Here is an 18,359-nt window from a genome sequence, read left to right as displayed (position 1 = left end):
ACTGCTATAACCACGATGACTGCTGTAACCACGATGACTGCTGTAACCACGATGACTGCTGTAACCACGATGACTGCTGTAACCACGATGACTGCTGTAACCACAAGTTATCTGATATTGACAGTTTCAGTTTGAATTAACATATTGTAATTCACATCATCAGACTGTGACTGTTTGACATCTGGTCCAGCTGCTCTGCTCCTCTTCTTCAGTAACAATGTTATATCCACAATAACTGCTGTAACCACGATGACTGCTATAACCACGATGACTGCTATAACCACGATGACTGCTATAACCACGATGACTGCTGTAACCACGATGACTGCTGTAACCACGATGACTGCTATAACCACAATGACTGCTATAACCACGATGACTGCTATAACCACGATGACTGCTGTAACCACGATGACTGCTGTAACCACGATGACTGCTGTAACCACGATGACTGCTAAAACCACGATGACTGCTATAACCACGATGACTGCTGTAACCACGGTGACTGCTGTAACCACAATGACTGCTGTAACCACGATGACTGCTGTAACCACGATGACTGCTATAACCACGATGACTGCTGTAACCACGATGACTGATATAACCATGATGACTGCTGTAACCACAATGACTGCTATAACCACGATGACTGCTGTAACCACGATGACTGCTGTAACCACGATGACTGCTATAACCACGATGACTGCTATAACTGCTGTAACCACAATGACTGCTATAACCACGATGACTGCTATAACCACGATGACTGCTATAACCACGATGACTGCTGTAACCACGATGACTGCTGTAACCACGATGACTGCTGTAACCACGATGACTGCTGTAACCACGATGACTGCTGTAACCACAAGTTATCTGATATTGACAGTTTCAGTTTGAATTAACATATTGTAATTCACATCATCAGACTGTGACTGTTTGACATCTGGTCCAGCTGCTCTGCTCCTCTTCTTCAGTAACATTGTTATATCCACAATAACTGCTGTAACCACGATGACTGCTATAACCACGATGACTGCTGTAACCACGATGACTGCTATAACCACGATGACTGCTATAACTGCTGTAACCACAATGACTGCTATAACCACGATGACTGCTATAACCACGATAACTGCTGTAACCACGATGACTGCTGTAACCACAATGACTGCTGTAACCACGATGACTGCTATAACCACGATGACTGCTGTAACCACGATGACTGCTGTAACCGCAAGTTATCTGATATTGACAGTTTCAGTTTGAATTAACATATTGTAATTCACATCATCAGACTGTGACTGTTTGACATCTGTTCCAGCTGCTCTGCTCCTCTTCTTCAGTAACAATGTTATATCCACAATAACTGCTGTAACCACGATGACTGCTATAACCACGATGACTGCTATAACCACGATGACTGCTGTAACCACGATGACTGCTATAACCACGATGACTGCTGTAACCACGATGACTGCTATAACCACGATGACTGCTATAACCACGATGACTGCTATAACCACGATGACTGCTGTAACCACGATGACTGCTGTAACCACGATGACTCCTATAACCACGATGACTGCTGTAACAACGATGACTGCTATAACCATGATGACTGCTGTAACCACGATGACTGCTATAACCACAATGACTGCTGTAACCACGATGACTGCTATAACCACGATGACTGCTGTAACAACGATGACTGCTATAACCACAATGACTGCTATAACCACGATGACTGCTGTAACCACGATGACTGCTGTAACCACGATGACTGCTGTAACCACGATGACTGCTATAACCACGATGACTGCTGTAACCACGATGACTGCTATAACCACGATGACTGCTATAACCACGATGACTGCTGTAACCACGATGACTGCTATAACCACGATGACTGCTGTAACCACGATGACTGCTGTAACCACGATGACTGCTGTAACCACGATGGCTGCTATAACCACGATGACTGCTGTAACCACGATGACTGCTATAACCACGATGACTGCTATAACCACAATGACTGCTGTAACCAAGATGACTGCTGTAACCACGATGACTGCTATAACCACGATGACTGCTATAACCACGATGACTGCTGTAACCACGATGACTGCTGTAACCACGATGACTGCTATAACCACGATGACTGCTATAACCACGATGACTGCTGCAACCACGATGACTGCTGTAACCACGATGACTGCTATAACCACGATGACTGCTGTAACCACAATAACTGCTGTTACCACGATGACTGCTATAACTACGATGACTGCTGTAACCATGATAACTGCTATAACCACGATGACTGCTATAACCACGATGACTGCTGTAACCACGATGACTGCTGTAACCACGATGACTGCTATAACCACGATGACTGCTATAACCACGATGACTGTTATAACCACGATGACTACTGTAACCACAATGACTGCTATAACCACGATGACTGCTGTAACCACGATGACTGCTATAACCACGATGACTGCTATAACCACGATGACTGCTGTAACCACGATGACTGCTATAACCACGATGACTGCTGTAACCACAATGACTGCTGTAACCACGCTGACTGCTGTAACCTCGATGACTGCTATAACCACGATGACTGCTATAACCACGATGACTGCTGTAACCACGATGACTGCTATAACCACGATGACTGCTGTAACCCCGATGACTGCTGTAACCACGATGACTGCTATAACCACGATGACTGCTATATCCGCGATGACTGCTAGAACCACAATAACTGCTAGAACCACAATAACAGCTAGAACCACAATTACTGCTGTCACCACGATGACTGCTAGAACCACGATGACTGCTATAACCACGATGACTGCTGTAACCACGATGACTATTATAACCACGATGACTGCTGTAACCACGATGACTGCTATAACCACGATGACTGCTATAACTGCTGTAACCACAATGACTGCTATAACCACGATGACTGCTATAACCACGATGACTGCTGTAACTACGATGACTGCTGTAACCACGATGACTGCTGTAACCGCAATGACTGCTATAACCACGATGACTGCTGTAACCACGATGACTGCTGTAACCACAAGTTATCTGATATTGACAGTTTCAGTTTGAATTAACATATTGTAATTCACATCATCAGACTGTGACTGTTTGACATCTGGTCCAGCTGCTCTGCTCCTCTTCTTCAGTAACAATGTTATATCCACAATAACTGCTGTAACCACGATGACTGCTATAACCACGATGACTGCTGTAACCACGATGACTGCTATAACCACGATGACTGCTATAACTGCTATAACCACAATGACTGCTATAACCACGATGACTGCTATAACCACGATGACTGCTGTAACCACGATGACTGCTGTAACCACGATGACTGCTATAACCACGATGACTGCTGTAACCACGATGACTGCTGTAACCACGATATTGACAGTTTCTGTTTGAATTAACATATTGTAATTCACATCATCAGACTGTGACTGTTTGACATCTGGTCCAGCTGCTCTGCTCCTCTTCTTCAGTAACTATGTTATATCCACAATAACTGCTGTAACCACGATGACTGCTATAACCACGATGACTGCTATAACCACGATGACTGCTGTAACCACGATGACTGCTATAACCACGATGACTGCTGTAACCACGATGACTGCTATAACCACAATGACTGCTATAACCACGATGACTGCTATAACCACGATGACTGCTGTAACCACAATGACTGCTGTAACCACGATGACTGCTATAACCACGATGACTGCTGTAACAATGATGACTGCTATAACCATGATGACTGCTGTAACCACGATGACTGCTATAACCACGATGACTGCTGTAACCACGATGACTGCTATAACCACGATGACTGCTGTAACAACGATGACTGCTATAACCACAATGACTGCTATAACCACGATGACTGCTATAACCACGATGACTGCTGTAACCACGATGACTGCTGTAACCACGATGACTGCTGTAACCACGATGACTGCTATAACCACGATGACTGCTGTAACCACGATGACTGCTGTAACCACGATGACTGCTATAACCACGATGACTGCTGTAACCACGATGACTGCTATAACCACGATGACTGCTGTAACCACGATGACTGCTATAACCACGATGACTGCTGTAACCACGATGACTGCTATAACCACGATGACTGCTATAACCACAATGACTGCTGTAACCAAGATGACTGTTGTAACCATGATGACTGCTGTAACCACGATGACTGCTATAACCACGATGACTGCTATAACCACGATGACTGCTGTAACCACGATGACTGCTATAACCACGATGACTGCTATAACCACGATGACTGCTGTAACCACGATGACTGCTGTAACCACGATGACTGCTATAACCACAATGACTGCTGTAACCAAGATGACTGCTGTAACCACGATGACTGCTGTAACCACGATGACTGCTATAACCACGATGACTGCTGTAACCACAATAACTGCTGTTACCACGATGACTGCTATAACTACGATGACTGCTGTAACCACGATGACTGCTATAACCACGATGACTGCTATAACCACGATGACTGCTGTAACCACGATGACTGCTATAACCACGATGACTGCTATAACCACGATGACTGCTATAACCACGATGACTACTGTAACCACAATGACTGCTATAACCACGATGACTGCTGTAACCACGATGACTGCTATAACCACGATGACTGCTATAACCACGATGACTGCTGTAACCACGATGACTGCTGTAACCATGATGACTGCTGTAACCACGATGACTGCTGTAACCACGCTGACTGCTGTAACCTCGATGACTGCTATAACCACGATGACTGCTATAACCACGATGACTGCTGTAACCACGATGACTGCTATAACCACGATGACTGCTGTAACCACGATGACTGCTGTAACCACGATGACTGCTATAACCACGATGACTGCTATATCCACGATGACTGCTAGAACCACAATAACTGCTAGAACCACAATAACAGCTAGAACCACAATTACTGCTGTCACCACGATGACTGCTAGAACCACGATGACTGCTATAACCACGATGACTGCTGTAACCACGATGACTATTATAACCACGATGACTGCTGTAACCACGATGACTGCTATAACCACGATGACTGCTATAACCACAATAACTGCTGTAACCACGATGACTGCTATAACTACGATGACTGCTGTAACCATGATGACTGCTATAACCACGATGACTGCTATAACCACGATGACTGCTATAACCACGATGGCTGCTGTAACCACGATGACTGCTATAACCACGATGACTGCTATAACCACGATGACTGCTATAACCACGATGACTGCTGTAACCACAATGACTGCTATAACCACGATGACTGCTGTAACCACGATGACTGCTATAACCACGATGACTGCTGTAACCATGATGACTGCTATAACCACGATGACTGCTATAACCACGATGACTGCTATAACCACGATGACTGCTATAACCACGATGACTGCTATAACCACGATGACTGCTATAACCACAATGACTGCTGTAACCACGATGACTGCTATAACCACGATGACTGCTATAACCACGATGACTGCTGTAACCACGATGACTGCTATAACCACGATGACTGCTATAACCACGATGACTGCTGTAACCACGATGACTGCTATAACCACGATGACTGCTATAACCACGATGACTGCTGTAACCACGAACTGCTATAACCACGATGACTGCTATAACCACGATGACTGCTGTAACCACGATGACTGCTGTAACCACGATGACTGCTATAACCACAATGACTGTTATAACCATGATGACCGCAATGAGCACTGACACAATACTAAAGGATAAGTACAGGAGGTGTCTGGTCTCTGTTAAACGTTACTTTACATGCAATACCAAACCATGTGTATGTGTGTAAAATAGTTCCTTCTGAAATTGTATTATAATGTTCTCATGGAGTTGCTATATCATAATTAGTATGTAATTTTTGTATTGGCACTTACCTATGCTTGTTGGTTGGGTGGTTGTTTTTGTTTGGGTGGTTGTTGTTGGTTGGGTCGTTGTTGTTTGTTGGGTAGTGGTGGTGTTGGTTGTGTAATGGTTGTTGTTGGTTGGGTGGTTGTTTGTTGGGTAGTGGTTGTTGTTGGTTGGGTAGTGGTTGCTATTGGTTGGGTAGTGGTTGTTGGTTGGGTGGTTGTTGTTGTTTGGGTGGTTGTTGTTGGTTGGGTGGTTGTTGGTAGGGTGGTGGTTGTTGGTTAGGTGGTTGTTGTTGGTTGGGTGGTTGTTACTAGTTGGTTGTTGTTGGTTGGGTAGTGGTTGTTGTTGGTTGGATGTTTTTTGTTGATTAAGCGGTTGTAGTTGGTTGGGTGTGTCACGCCTTGGTCTTAGTATTTTGTTTTTTAAATTTAGTTTTCTTTATTATTTGTTCAGGCCAGGGTGTGACGTGGGGTTATTGTATTGTTGTATTGGGTTTTTTGTAGGCATTGGGATTGTGGTTGATTAGGGGTGTTTCTAGTATAGGCTTGGCTGCCTGAGGCGGTTCTCAATCAGAGTCAGGTGATTCTTGTTGTCTCTGATGGGGAACCGTATTTAGGTAGCCTGGGTCGACCCAGAGAGAGTGCCGGCGCCCGCCTGGGATTCGCTGGAGCAGTGCGAAGAGGGCTATAGGAGAATGGAGTCGAAGAGAAAGACACGGAAGCGACAGCATGAGCAGCGAAAGGAGGATGAATTATTCGGAGAATAGACATGGGAAGACGTGTTGGATGGCAAAGGTTGTTACACTTGGGAGGAGATACTGGCCGCAAGAGATCGCCTCCCATGGGAACAGGTGGAGGCACTTAGGAGAGCAGAGGCAGCAGGAGATAGGAGCCGACGATACGAGGGAACACGGATGGCAAGGAAGCCCGAAAAGGTAGGAGACCTGCGCAAACTCCCTGTGCTTACCGGGGGGCTAGAGAGACCGGGTAGGCACCGTGTTATGCTATGGAGCGCACGGTGTTTCCAGTGCGGGTGCATAGCCCGGGGCGGTTCATACCAGCCCTTCGTATTGGCCGGGCTAGAGTGGGCATCGAGCCAGGTAAGGTTAGGCAGGCTCGGTGCTCAAGAGCTCCAGTGCGCCTGCACGGTCCGGTCTATCCAGAGCCAACTCTCCTTGTTTATCGTGAGGAGCCAAGGAGGAGACCAGAACCAGAGCCGGTATTAGAGGTGAGCGAAGCAGAGACTGTGAAGGAGTTAATGGGGAAAGTGGAGGAGAGAGTAATGAGGGAGTTGCTAATATGGTGCTATAGGTACGATATTCATCCGACGGAGCGTGTCGGGGATTTAATGGCACCTGGGTCAGCGCTCCATACTCGTCCTGAGGTGCGTGTTAGTCGGCTGGTGAAAAATGTGCCAGCCTCACGCACCAGGCCTCCTGTGTACCTACCTAGCCTTGCACGTCCTGTGCCAGTCCTGCTCTCAGGCTCTCCAGTACACCTTCACGGTCCAGTCCATCCTGTGCCACCTTCACACACCAGTCTTCCGGTAGCAGCTCCCCGCACCAGGCTTCCTGTGCGTGTCCTCGATCCTGTAGCACCAGTTCCAGCACCACGCACCAGGCCGTCAGTGCGCCTCGCCTGTTCAGCACAGCCAGAGCCTTCCTTCCCTCCTGCGCTACCGGAGTCTCCTGTCTGTTCAGCGCTATCAGAGCCTTCCTTCCCTCCTGCGCTGTCGGAGTCTCCCGCCTGTTCAGCGCTATCAGAGCCTTCCTCCTCTACAGCGCTGCCGGAGCCTCCTGCCTGTTCGGAGCAGCCTGAGCTGTCAGTCTGCATGAAGCAGCCAGAGCTGTCAGTCTGCATGAAGCAGCCAGAGCTGTCAGTCTGCAAAGAGCGGCCAGTCTGCAAGGAGCTGTCAGTCTGCAAGGAGCTGCCCGTCTGCAGGGTGCTGTCAGCCTGCATGGAGCAGTCAGAGCTGTCAGTCTGCATAAAGCAGCCAGAGCTGTCAGTCTGTATGAAGCAGTCAGAGCTGTCAGCCTGCATGGAGCAGTCAGAGCTGTCAGTCTGTATGAAGCAGCCAGAGCTGTCAGTCTGCATGAAGTAGCAAGAGCTGTCAGTCTGTATGAAGCAGCCAGAGCTGTCAGTCTGCAAGAAGCAGCCAGAGCTGTCAGTCTGCAAGGAGCTGTCAGTCTGCAAGGAGCTGCTAGTCTGCAAGGAGCTGCCAGTCTGCATAGAGCAGCTAGATCCGCCAGTCAGCCATGAACTTCTAGATCTGCCAGTCAACCAGATTCTTCCAGATCTGCCAGTCAACCAGTCTCTTCCAGATCTGCCAGTCAACCAGTCTCTTCCAGATCTGCCAGTCAACCAGATTCTTCCAGATCTGCCAGTCAACCAGAATCTTCCAGATCTGCTAGTCAACCAGAATCTTCCAGATCCGCCAGCCAGGATCTATCGGAGCCTACTACCTGCCTGAGCTTCATCTCAGTACTGGTCTTCCTCTCAGTCCTGGGCTGCCCCTCAGTCCCGGGCTGCCCCTCAGGTCCAGGCTGCCCCTCTGTCCCGAGCTGCCCCTCAGTCCCGAGCTGCCCCTCAGTCCCGAGCTGCCCCTCAGTCCCGAGCTTCCCCTCAGCCCCGAGCTGCCTCAGTCCCGAGCTGCCCCTCAGTCACGAGCTGCTCCTCAGTTCAGTGGGGTTCTGGGTGAGGACTATTCGGCCATGGTCGGCGGAGAGGGTGGATTATCCCAGGACGCGAAGGGGAGGAACTATGACTTTAATGGAGTGGGGTCCACGTCCCGAGCCGGAACCGCCACCATGGACAGATGACCACACCCGGACCCTCCCTATGGTTTTGAGGTGCGTCCGGGAGTCCGCACCTTAGGGAGGGGGGTTCTGTCATGCCTTGGTCTTAGTATTTTGTGTTTTCTTTATTATTTGTTCAGGCCAAATCAAATCAAATCAAATCAAATTGTATTTGTCACATACACATGGTTAGCAGATGTTAATGCGAGTGTAGCGAAATGCTTGTGCTTCTAGTTCCGACAATGCAGTGATAACCAACAAGTAATCTAACTAACAATTCCAAAACTACTGTCTTATACACAGTGTAAGGGGATAAAGAATATGTACATAAGGATATATGAATGAGTGATGGTACAGAGCAGCATACAGTAGATGGTATCGAGTACAGTATATACATATGAGATGAGTATGTAGACAAAGTAAACAAAGTGGCATAGTTAAAGTGGCTAGTGATACATGTATTACATAAGGATGCAGTCGATGATGTAGAGTACAGTATATACGTATGCATATGAGATGAATAATGTAGGGTAAGTAACATTATATAAGGTAGCATTGTTTAAAGTGGCTAGTGATATATTTACATCATTTCCCATCAATTCCCATTATTAAAGTGGCTGGAGTTGGGTCAGTGTCAATGACAGTGTGTTGGCAGCAGCCACTCAATGTTAGTGGTGGCTGTTTAACAGTCTGATGGCCTTGAGATAGAAGCTGTTTTTCAGTCTCTCGGTCCCAGCTTTGATGCACCTGTACTGACCTCGCCTTCTGGATGATAGCGGGGTGAACAGGCAGTGGTTCGGGTGGTTGATGTCCTTGATGATCTTTATGGCCTTCCTGTAACATCGGGTGGTGTAGGTGTCCTGGAGGGCAGGTAGTTTGCCCCCGGTGATGCGTTGTGCAGACCTCACTACCCTCTGGAGAGCCTTACGGTTGAGGGCGGAGCAGTTGCCATACCAGGCGGTGATACAGCCCGCCAGGATGCTCTCGATTGTGCAGCTGTAGAAGTTTGTGAGTGCTTTTGGTGACAAGCCGAATTTCTTCAGCCTCCTGAGGTTGAAGAGGCGCTGCTGCGCCTTCTTCACGACGCTGTCAGTGTGAGTGGACCAATTCAGTTTGTCTGTGATGTGTATGCCGAGGAACTTAAAACTTGCTACCCTCTCCACTACTGTTCCATCGATGTGGATAGGGGGGTGTTCCCTCTGCTGTTTCCTGAAGTACACAATCATCTCCTTAGTTTTGTTGACGTTGAGTGTGAGGTTATTTTCCTGACGCCACACTCTGAGGGCCCTCACCTCCTCCCTGCCGTCTCGTCGTTGTTGGTAATCAAGCCTACAACTGTTGTGTCGTCCGCAAACTTGATGATTGAGTTGGAGGCGTGCGTGGCCACGCAGTCGTGGGTGAACAGGGCGTACAGGAGAGGGCTCAGAACGCACCCTTGTGGGGCCCCCTTGTTGAGGATCAGCGGGGAGGAGATGTTGTTGCCTACCCTCACCACCTGGGGGCGGCCCGTCAGGAAGTCCAGTACCCAGTTGCACAGGGCGGGGTCGAGACCCAGGGTCTCGAGCTTGATGACGAGCTTGGAGGGTACTATGGTGTTGAATGCCGAGCTGTAGTCGATGAACAGCATTCTCACATAGGTATTCCTCTTGTCCAGGTGGGTTAGGGCAGTGTGCAGTGTGGTTGAGATTGCATCGTCTGTGGACCTATTTGGGCGGTAAGCAAATTGGAGTGGGTCTAGGGTGTCAGGTAGGGTGGAGGTGATATGGTCCTTGACTAGTCTCTCAAAGCACTTCATGATGATGGAAGTGAGTGCTACGGGGCGGTAGTCGTTTAGCTCAGTTACCTTAGCTTTCTTGGGAACAGGAACAATGGTGGCCCTCTTGAAGCATGTGGGAACAGCATACTGGTATAGGGATTGATTGAATATGTCTGTAAACACACCGGCCAGCTGGTCTGCGCATGCTCTGAGGGCGCGGCTGGGGATGCCGTCTGGGCCTGCAGCCTTGCGAGGGTTAACACGTTTAAATGTCTTACTCACCTCGGCTGCAGTGAAGGAGAGACCGCATGTTTTCGTTGCAGGCCGTGTCAGTGGCACTGTATTGTCCTCAAAGCGGGCAAAAGTTATTTAGTCTGCCTGGGAGCAAGACATCCTGGTCCGTGACTGGGCTGGGTTTCTTCTTGTAGTCCGTGATTGACTGTAGACCCTGCCACATGCCTCTTGTGTCTGAGCCGTTGAATTGAGATTCCACTTTGTCTCTGTACTGACGCTTAGCTTGTTTAATAGCCTTGCGGAGGGAATAGCTGCACTGTTTGTATTCAGTCATGTTGCCAGACACCTTGCCCTGATTAAAAGCAGTGGTTCACGCTTTCAGTTTCACGCGAATGCTGCCATCAATCCACGGTTTCTGGTTAGGGAATGTTTTTATCGTTGCTATGGGAACGACATCTTCGACGCACGTTCTAATGAACTCGCACACCGAATCAGCGTATTCGTCAATATTTTTATCTGACGCAATACGAAACATGTCCCAGTCCACGTGATGGAAGCATTCTTGGAGTGGGGAGTCAGTTGGTCTGACCAGCGTTGGACAGACCTCAGCGTGGGAGCCTCTTGTTTGAGTTTCTGCCTGTAGGCAGGGATCAACAAAATGGAGTCGTGGTCAGCTTTTCCGAAAGGGGGACGGGGCAGGGCCTTATATGCGTCGCGGAAGTTAGAGTAACAATGATCCAGGGTTTTACCACCCCTGGTTGCGCAATCGATATGCTGATAAAATTTAGGGAGTCTTGTTTTCAGATTAGCTTTGTTAAAATCCCCAGCTACAATGAATGCAGCCTCCGGATAAATGGTTTCCAGTTTGCAAAGAGTTAAATAAAGTTCGTTCAGAGCCATCGATGTGTCTGCTTGGGGGGGATATATACGGCTGTGATTATAATCGAAGAGAATTCTCTTGGAAGATAATGCGGTCTACATTTGATTGTGAGGAATTCTAAATCAGGTGAACAGAAGGATTTGAGTTCCTGTATGTTTCCTTCATCACACCATGTCTCGTTAGTCATGAGGCATACGCCCCCGGCACTCTTCTTACCAGAAAGATGTTTGTTTCTGTCTGCGCGATGCGTGGAAAAACCCGTTGGCTGCACCGCATAGCGTCTCTCCAGTAAGCCATGTTTCCGTGAAGCAGAGAACGTTGCAGTCTCTGATGTTCCTCTGGAATGCTACCCTTGCTCGGATTTCGTCAACCTTGTTGTCAAGAGACTGGACATTGGCAAGAAGAACGCTGGGGAGTGGTGCGCGATGTGCCCTTGTTCGGAGTCTGACCAGAAGACCGCTACGTTTCCCTCTTTTTCGGAGTCGTTTTCTTGGGTCACTGCATGCGATCCATTCCGTTGTCCTGTTTGTAAGGCAGAACACAGGATCCGCGTCGCGGAAAACATATTCTTGGTCGTACTGATGGTGAGTTGACGCTGATCTTATATTCAGTAGTTCTTCTCGACTGTATGTAATGAAACCTAAGATGACCTGGGGTACTAATGTAAGAAATAACACGTAAAAAAACAAAAAACTGCATAGTTTCCTAGGAACGCGAAGCGAGGCGGGGTGTGACATGGGGTTATTGTATTGTCGTATTGGGGTTTTTGTAGGCATTGGGATTGTGGTTGATTAGGGGTGTGTCTAGTATAGGCTTGGCTGCCTGAGGCGGTTCTCAATCAGAGTCAGGTGATTCTTGTTGTCTCTGATGGGGAACCGTATTTAGGTAGCCTGGGTTTCACTTTGTATTTCGTGGGTGATTGTTCCTGTCTCTGTGTAGTGTTCACCAGATAGGCTGTAATAGGTTTCACGTTCCGTTTGTTGTTTTTGTATTTATTAATTATTTCATGTATCGTTCCGTTTTTCTTCATTAAAGACATGAGTAACCACCACGCTGCATTTCGGTCCGACTCTCTTTCAACAAACGAAGAACGCCGTTACAGGGTGGTTGTTGTTGAGTGGTTATTGTTGTTGGATGGGTAGTGGTTTTTGGTTTAGGTAGTGGTTGTTGTTGGTTGGGTAGTGTTTGTTGTTGGTTTGGTGGTGATTTTTGTTTGTTGGGTAGTGGTTGTTGTTGGTTTGGTGGTGATTTTTGTTTGTTGGGTAGTGGTTGTTGGTTAGGTAGTGGTTGTTGTTGGTTGGGTAGTGTTTGTTGTTGGTTTGGTGGTGATTTTTGTTTGTTGGGTAGTGGTTGTTGGTTAGGTAGTGGTTGTTGTTGGTTGGGTAGTGTTTGTTGTTGGTTTGGTGGTGATTTTTGTTTGTTGGGTAGTAGTTGTTGTTGGTTGGGTGTTGGTGGTTGAATGGGTTGGTCTATAATGTGAGAGGAGATGATCAATGTTTTTTTTCCATGTCAGAGGCACTTATACAGAGGCACTGTTACAACAGGTGTGACTGGCCACTTTCTAGAGGCAAGATATTTCAATGCCTTTCAAATGATAATCGTTGACATGAGTGTTAATGAAGACATTTCGTTTGGTCTAGTAAGCTATACTCTATGTTACTGCCAGATCTGGGACAGAGATGTATGATAATGGCTCTGGTCAGGGAGTCAGATAGAGACCCTGTATTTTAGTGACAATTGATATCCTTTGCAGAAGCGTTTCGTAATCATGATCTCTTGACTTTCTAATGGATTTGGTGTAAAATGTATTATTTAAAATGAAATTAAATATACATACAAATAAATGAAAAGGCTAGATCAGAATAAGGTGTCTTACCTTTAACATAAAGAGTGATGTCTCTGTATTTTCTATTTCAGCAATTAGGCCCGAGGGGGTGTGGTATATGTCCAATACATCACGACGCAACGCTGAGTGGCTGGACCCAGCCCTTAGCTGTGGTATATTGGCCATATACCACAAACCCCTGAGGTGCCTTATTGCTATTATAAACTGTTTACCAACGGAATTAGAGCAGTAAAAAAATGTGCTTTTTCAAACCCGTGGTATATGGTCTGATGTACCACGGCTGTCAGCCAATCAGCATTCAGTGCTCAATCCACCCAGTTTATAATATTGATTATACACCTGTAATCTCCCTGATCCTTCTCAGTGAGCTCTGAGAGGAGGACAGAGGTTTCCAGGAGAGTTCTCAGTATCAAACATCTCCACTCTGTCTCTGTAGAGATCACTCTGGGTTAATGACATCTCAGGTCTCTTTGCATCCTAGAGTTTAGTCCATGTGATGCTGTCAGGTTTAGTCTGAGGGTCAGTACAGGAGCAGGGTATGAGAACAGAATGGGCTGGTGATCTAACTACTGTCTATCCAGCTGGGTTTCAGCTTTAAATCAGCTTCTGGTTTTCACAGGCAGCTCGTTTGAGTTTCAGCCATAAGTCACAAGATCAAGAAGTGGACAGATAATGTTAATACTGGACACAGGCATATTTTGAAATCAAATGTATTACACGTATAAGATCTTATTCTGTTTTTCCTTTTGATGAAGAAAACCTTTTTCTTCAAGTCATCATCCTATAAGATTAGATGAAGTGTTGCCTCATCGGTGACATGTTGGAAATGTCTGAATGTCAATGAACACAGTTCCTATCTCATTTGCTTTGTTTGGCTTTTAGTATGGACAAAGTAAAGATCTTCATACATACATTAAGCAAGATAACTCCATTCACAAAGCAGAATGACCGAAAGGAGTCTGTTTTATTAACCACATCAACATATATTGTAATTGCCAGGCTTTGAATGGTTGAGGTGTTGGTCTGTAGTCCTCTTAGTAGCACCACTGTAACCACAGAGTTGAACATGATTGTAGAAACCACAGCAAAGGGGAAGTATTGAAGGGGTCGGGTTTCTGTCAAAATCATTCAGATCGTAAGCAACCATGAGCTATCCATGAGTGTGTGAGCTACCGTGCATATTGGATAAGTGCAAACATCTCTGGATATCTGCATGCTCCAGTTTATATTGCATGCATTGACGGCATTACCTTGCAGTACATTATAAGGAGTTGATTGTAGTGTACTTCTAGTGTCTTCATTGACATCCATACTGTAGCTAAAAATGGAGCATGGGGCATTCTGGCTATAGGAGTGTATTGATCTTCAGGCTATGTAGAAGAAGAGTCCTATTGATGCTTAAGCCACCTTCAGAAGTTGATACTGCAGCCTTATAGAGGATGAGTGTTGAATGAATCTGGGATGAGAGAAAGAGCCCTCCTCCCCCTCTCTCTGCCCATTCCCTCTAACGGATCTCCCATCAGAAGCTCCTGTGTGTATCATGTACACTCACCATGATGAAGCTCCTATGGATCTCCCATCAGAAGCTCCTGTGTGTATCATGTACAGTCACCATGATGAAGCTCCTATGTGTATCATGTACAGTCACCATGATGAAGCTCCTGTGTGTATCATGTACAGTCACCATGATGAAGCGCCTGTGTGTATCATGTACACTCACCATGATGAATCTCCTGTGTGTATCATGTACAGTCACCATGATGAAGCTCCTGTGTGTGTCATGTACAGTCACCATGATGAATCTCCTGTGTGAACTGAAACAGATGAAGTTGATATGGTTGGTGTTACTGTACAGTCACCATGATGAATCTCCTGTGTGAACTGTAACAGATGAAGTTGATATGGTTGGTGTTACTGTACAGTATGCTACAACTGTGTGTGTGTGTGGAAAGGGAAAGGGGGATATCTAGTCAGTTGTACAACTGAATGCATTCAACTCAAATATGTCTTCTGCATTTAACCCAGCCCCTCTGAATCAGAGAGGTGCGGAGGGCTGCCATAATCGACATCCACGTCTTGTGTGTTCTGTGTATGTGTTAGTGCTGAGCAATCAGTGCTTTTTGAGGGCAGTTTGGTTTTGGTTTATTTATTAAAAAATAATCACAGAATAAAACAATTAATAAAAGTCCCATGATGGTAGTGACTGCCCATTACTGCTTATTACTTATTAACCATCATTTATTCACATTATGTCACGTTAATAAAATATTTCAGTTGTCATTAATTACATTTGTTTAATTTGATGACTTTATTATTTCATCCCAAGTCATCATCTCATCTCAAAAGAGCTGCTGCTTAAAGCTGTCTGACAAAATCACTATTTTAGTAGTTCTTAAAAGTAAATAAGGCATAGTTTATTACTGCTGAATAGCAACTATCAATCACTTAGGTCATGTATTTTCAGGTAGAGACACCTCACGAAGCAACTGCTCTGTATCCCTCTCCATCGTGCTTTATTCTGTCTCTTCTCTCCATGTCTGTCCCACAACGACTGGACAAGTAGACACACAGTGTTTTATGGCCATGGTAGTTCATTTCCATGTTTCCTGTGCTCAACAAGTCTGTACTACATCGCACAGTTCGAGCTTGATCTGATTTCTCTCTAGAGAAACTGTGCATTGAGCTCACCGAAAAGAATGTACAAAATGGAATTCTAATAATTAAACCGACGTCAGCCAATTAGTTGTTTAAAAAATGAAAAATAACTGACATTTGGTTAATCGCTCACCACTTGTGTGTGTGTGTTTTGGTTGCATTGCTGCTGGCTCTGCTTTCCCTTATCAAATCAACATATTTCTCTGCCAGGACTTGATTTGTGATCCATTCTGTTTGTGTGGGTAGTATGAAATAGGGTGTGCATGTGTTTGTGTGTGTCTGTGTGTGTGTTCATGCTTGTTTGTTTGTGTGTGTAAGAGTACAAGTGTATGGGGATGTTTGAGCAGGGGACTGTGAATGCTGACCAGCACTCTGTTGAGTTATTGGTCCTGGCTCGCCACATAAGTGACTTGGGATTCTGCTGAAATATCTCTTCCCACCATCTCTTTTTCTCTCTTTCTTTTCTCTCTCTACTTCGTCTGTCAGTGCAACAGCTAATTTGGTCAATGTTTCTCTTTAGACATTTCGGGATGATATGGACACAGGAAATAGTTTTGTGTGATGTGTATCAGTAACATGGGTGTAGGTGAGGCCCAGTACTGAGTGTGTGTCTGTCTGTCCCAGCAGCAGAGTCCAGCAGGTGACAATGTCTCTCTGAAACACCAGCTTCTGCAGGTCATCGTACGTGTGGCTCAATACCGCATGCTCCTCACCGGTAAGTGTTTGCGTGTGTGTGTGTGTGTGTGTGTGTGTGTGTGTGTGTGTGTGTGTGTGTGTGTGTGTGTGTGTGTGTGTGTGTGTGTGTGTGTGTGTGTGTGTGTGTGTGTGTGTGTGTGTGTGTGTGTGTGTGTGTGTGTGTGTGTGTGTGTGTGTGTGTGTGTGTGTGTGTGTGTGTGTGTGTCATAACGTACACATTTATACATCAGACAGTCTTCAGATGAAATTGATCTCATTATGTCTGATTGTACCGGGGTTTTATTAATGGTCATGTGTCTTTCACTTTGTTTGAGTCTTTTCTCAATTGCTGCTGCTTGTTTTCCTCCTACTCCAGATTACCTCAACAACCTCTCCCCAGACTCCAAAGAATACGAAGACACACAAGGTACAGTGGGGCTCTGTTGTAAAGCCCTAGCCATGTATAGCACCTATTTACTCTGCATTGTGTTATTCACAAGAGGGCCATGTCTGTTCTGTTTCTATGTGTTTATAAGGGATTTATTTGGCATTCTTACCTTACTAGGGAGCCATTTTGTCTGTTTTTCTGTGTATTTGTGTTGGTGTGTAAATCACTAGGTAACCATTTTGTCTCTCTTGTCTCTGTGTGATGTATGAGTAATTCATGAGTGGGTTAACCACTGTGCTATCTCTAGCCACTAGAAAAGCCACTGCCAGCCCAGATGATGTGTGTGTGTGTGTGTGTGTGTGTGTGTGTGTGTGTGTGTGTGTGTGTGTGTGTGTGTGTGTGTGTGTGTGTGTGTGTGTGTGTGTGTGTGTGTGTGTGTGTGTGTGTGTGTGTGTGTGTGTGTGTGTGTGTGTGTGTGTGTGTGTGTGTGTGTGTGTGTGTGTGTGTGTGTGTGTGTGTAGGAGGAAAATTGTAGGGATGTTATCTCTCTGTATGTGTATGGGGGACAAGGCTGGAATGAACACCTCATGAAATATGAGAATAGTCTCTGGTGAACATGTCCATCTCTGGTTCTCTGTGTGTCTGATGTTTCATTTTGCGTTAACGACGACTCCTTGCTTCTGTCTGGTCACTGTCTCCTCTCTCAGCTGCTCTGGTGGTAGTCTCAGACATTGCAGATCAAGCCAATGACAGTTTGAAACATGGGGTGAGTTTCAAGATGAGTGTCTTTCAACATAGTGTGTGTTTATTGCGTGTATGTGTGTGTTTGTGTTTGTTGCGTGTATGTTTGTTTTGTGTCTGCGTGTGTGTGTGAGAGTGCTTGAGAGAGTGCACACATGCAGTGTTGTTATTTGGTAGTTATTGCTCAACATGGCATGTCTCTTCCTCCTCTCTCTTTCTCACTTTCTCAGGAGAACCTGCTACGTCTTGTCAACATAGAGTACAGTGTTGGAGGCCAGAGGGATCTGCTCCAGCCTGGCAGGGTAAGCTCCGTCCTGTCTGCCTGCCTGATAACACCATTGTTTCTGCCCAGGGCCCCTCTCCCCCCTC

At 46.1% G+C, this 18,359-nt stretch overlaps 1 protein-coding gene across 2 annotated transcripts in view; it reads left to right on the top strand.

Moving 5' to 3' along the window:
- LOC124031272 (FYVE, RhoGEF and PH domain-containing protein 5-like) overlaps positions 1-18,359 on the top strand; it is a 64,267-nt gene that overhangs the window by 32,617 nt on the left and 13,291 nt on the right. For both annotated transcript variants that reach the window (XM_046342335.1, XM_046342334.1), the window contains exons 8-11: positions 16,814-16,901; positions 17,238-17,288; positions 17,957-18,015; positions 18,221-18,292. In XM_046342335.1, coding sequence (XP_046198291.1) covers positions 16,814-16,901; positions 17,238-17,288; positions 17,957-18,015; positions 18,221-18,292 — 270 coding nt within the window. The remainder of the gene's footprint in view (positions 1-16,813; positions 16,902-17,237; positions 17,289-17,956; positions 18,016-18,220; positions 18,293-18,359) is intronic.

The sequence above is a fragment of the Oncorhynchus gorbuscha genome, linkage group LG03, assembly GCF_021184085.1.
Source record: "Oncorhynchus gorbuscha isolate QuinsamMale2020 ecotype Even-year linkage group LG03, OgorEven_v1.0, whole genome shotgun sequence".
NCBI lineage: Eukaryota > Metazoa > Chordata > Actinopteri > Salmoniformes > Salmonidae > Oncorhynchus > Oncorhynchus gorbuscha.
This window is presented reverse-complemented; position numbering and strand designations above follow the sequence as displayed.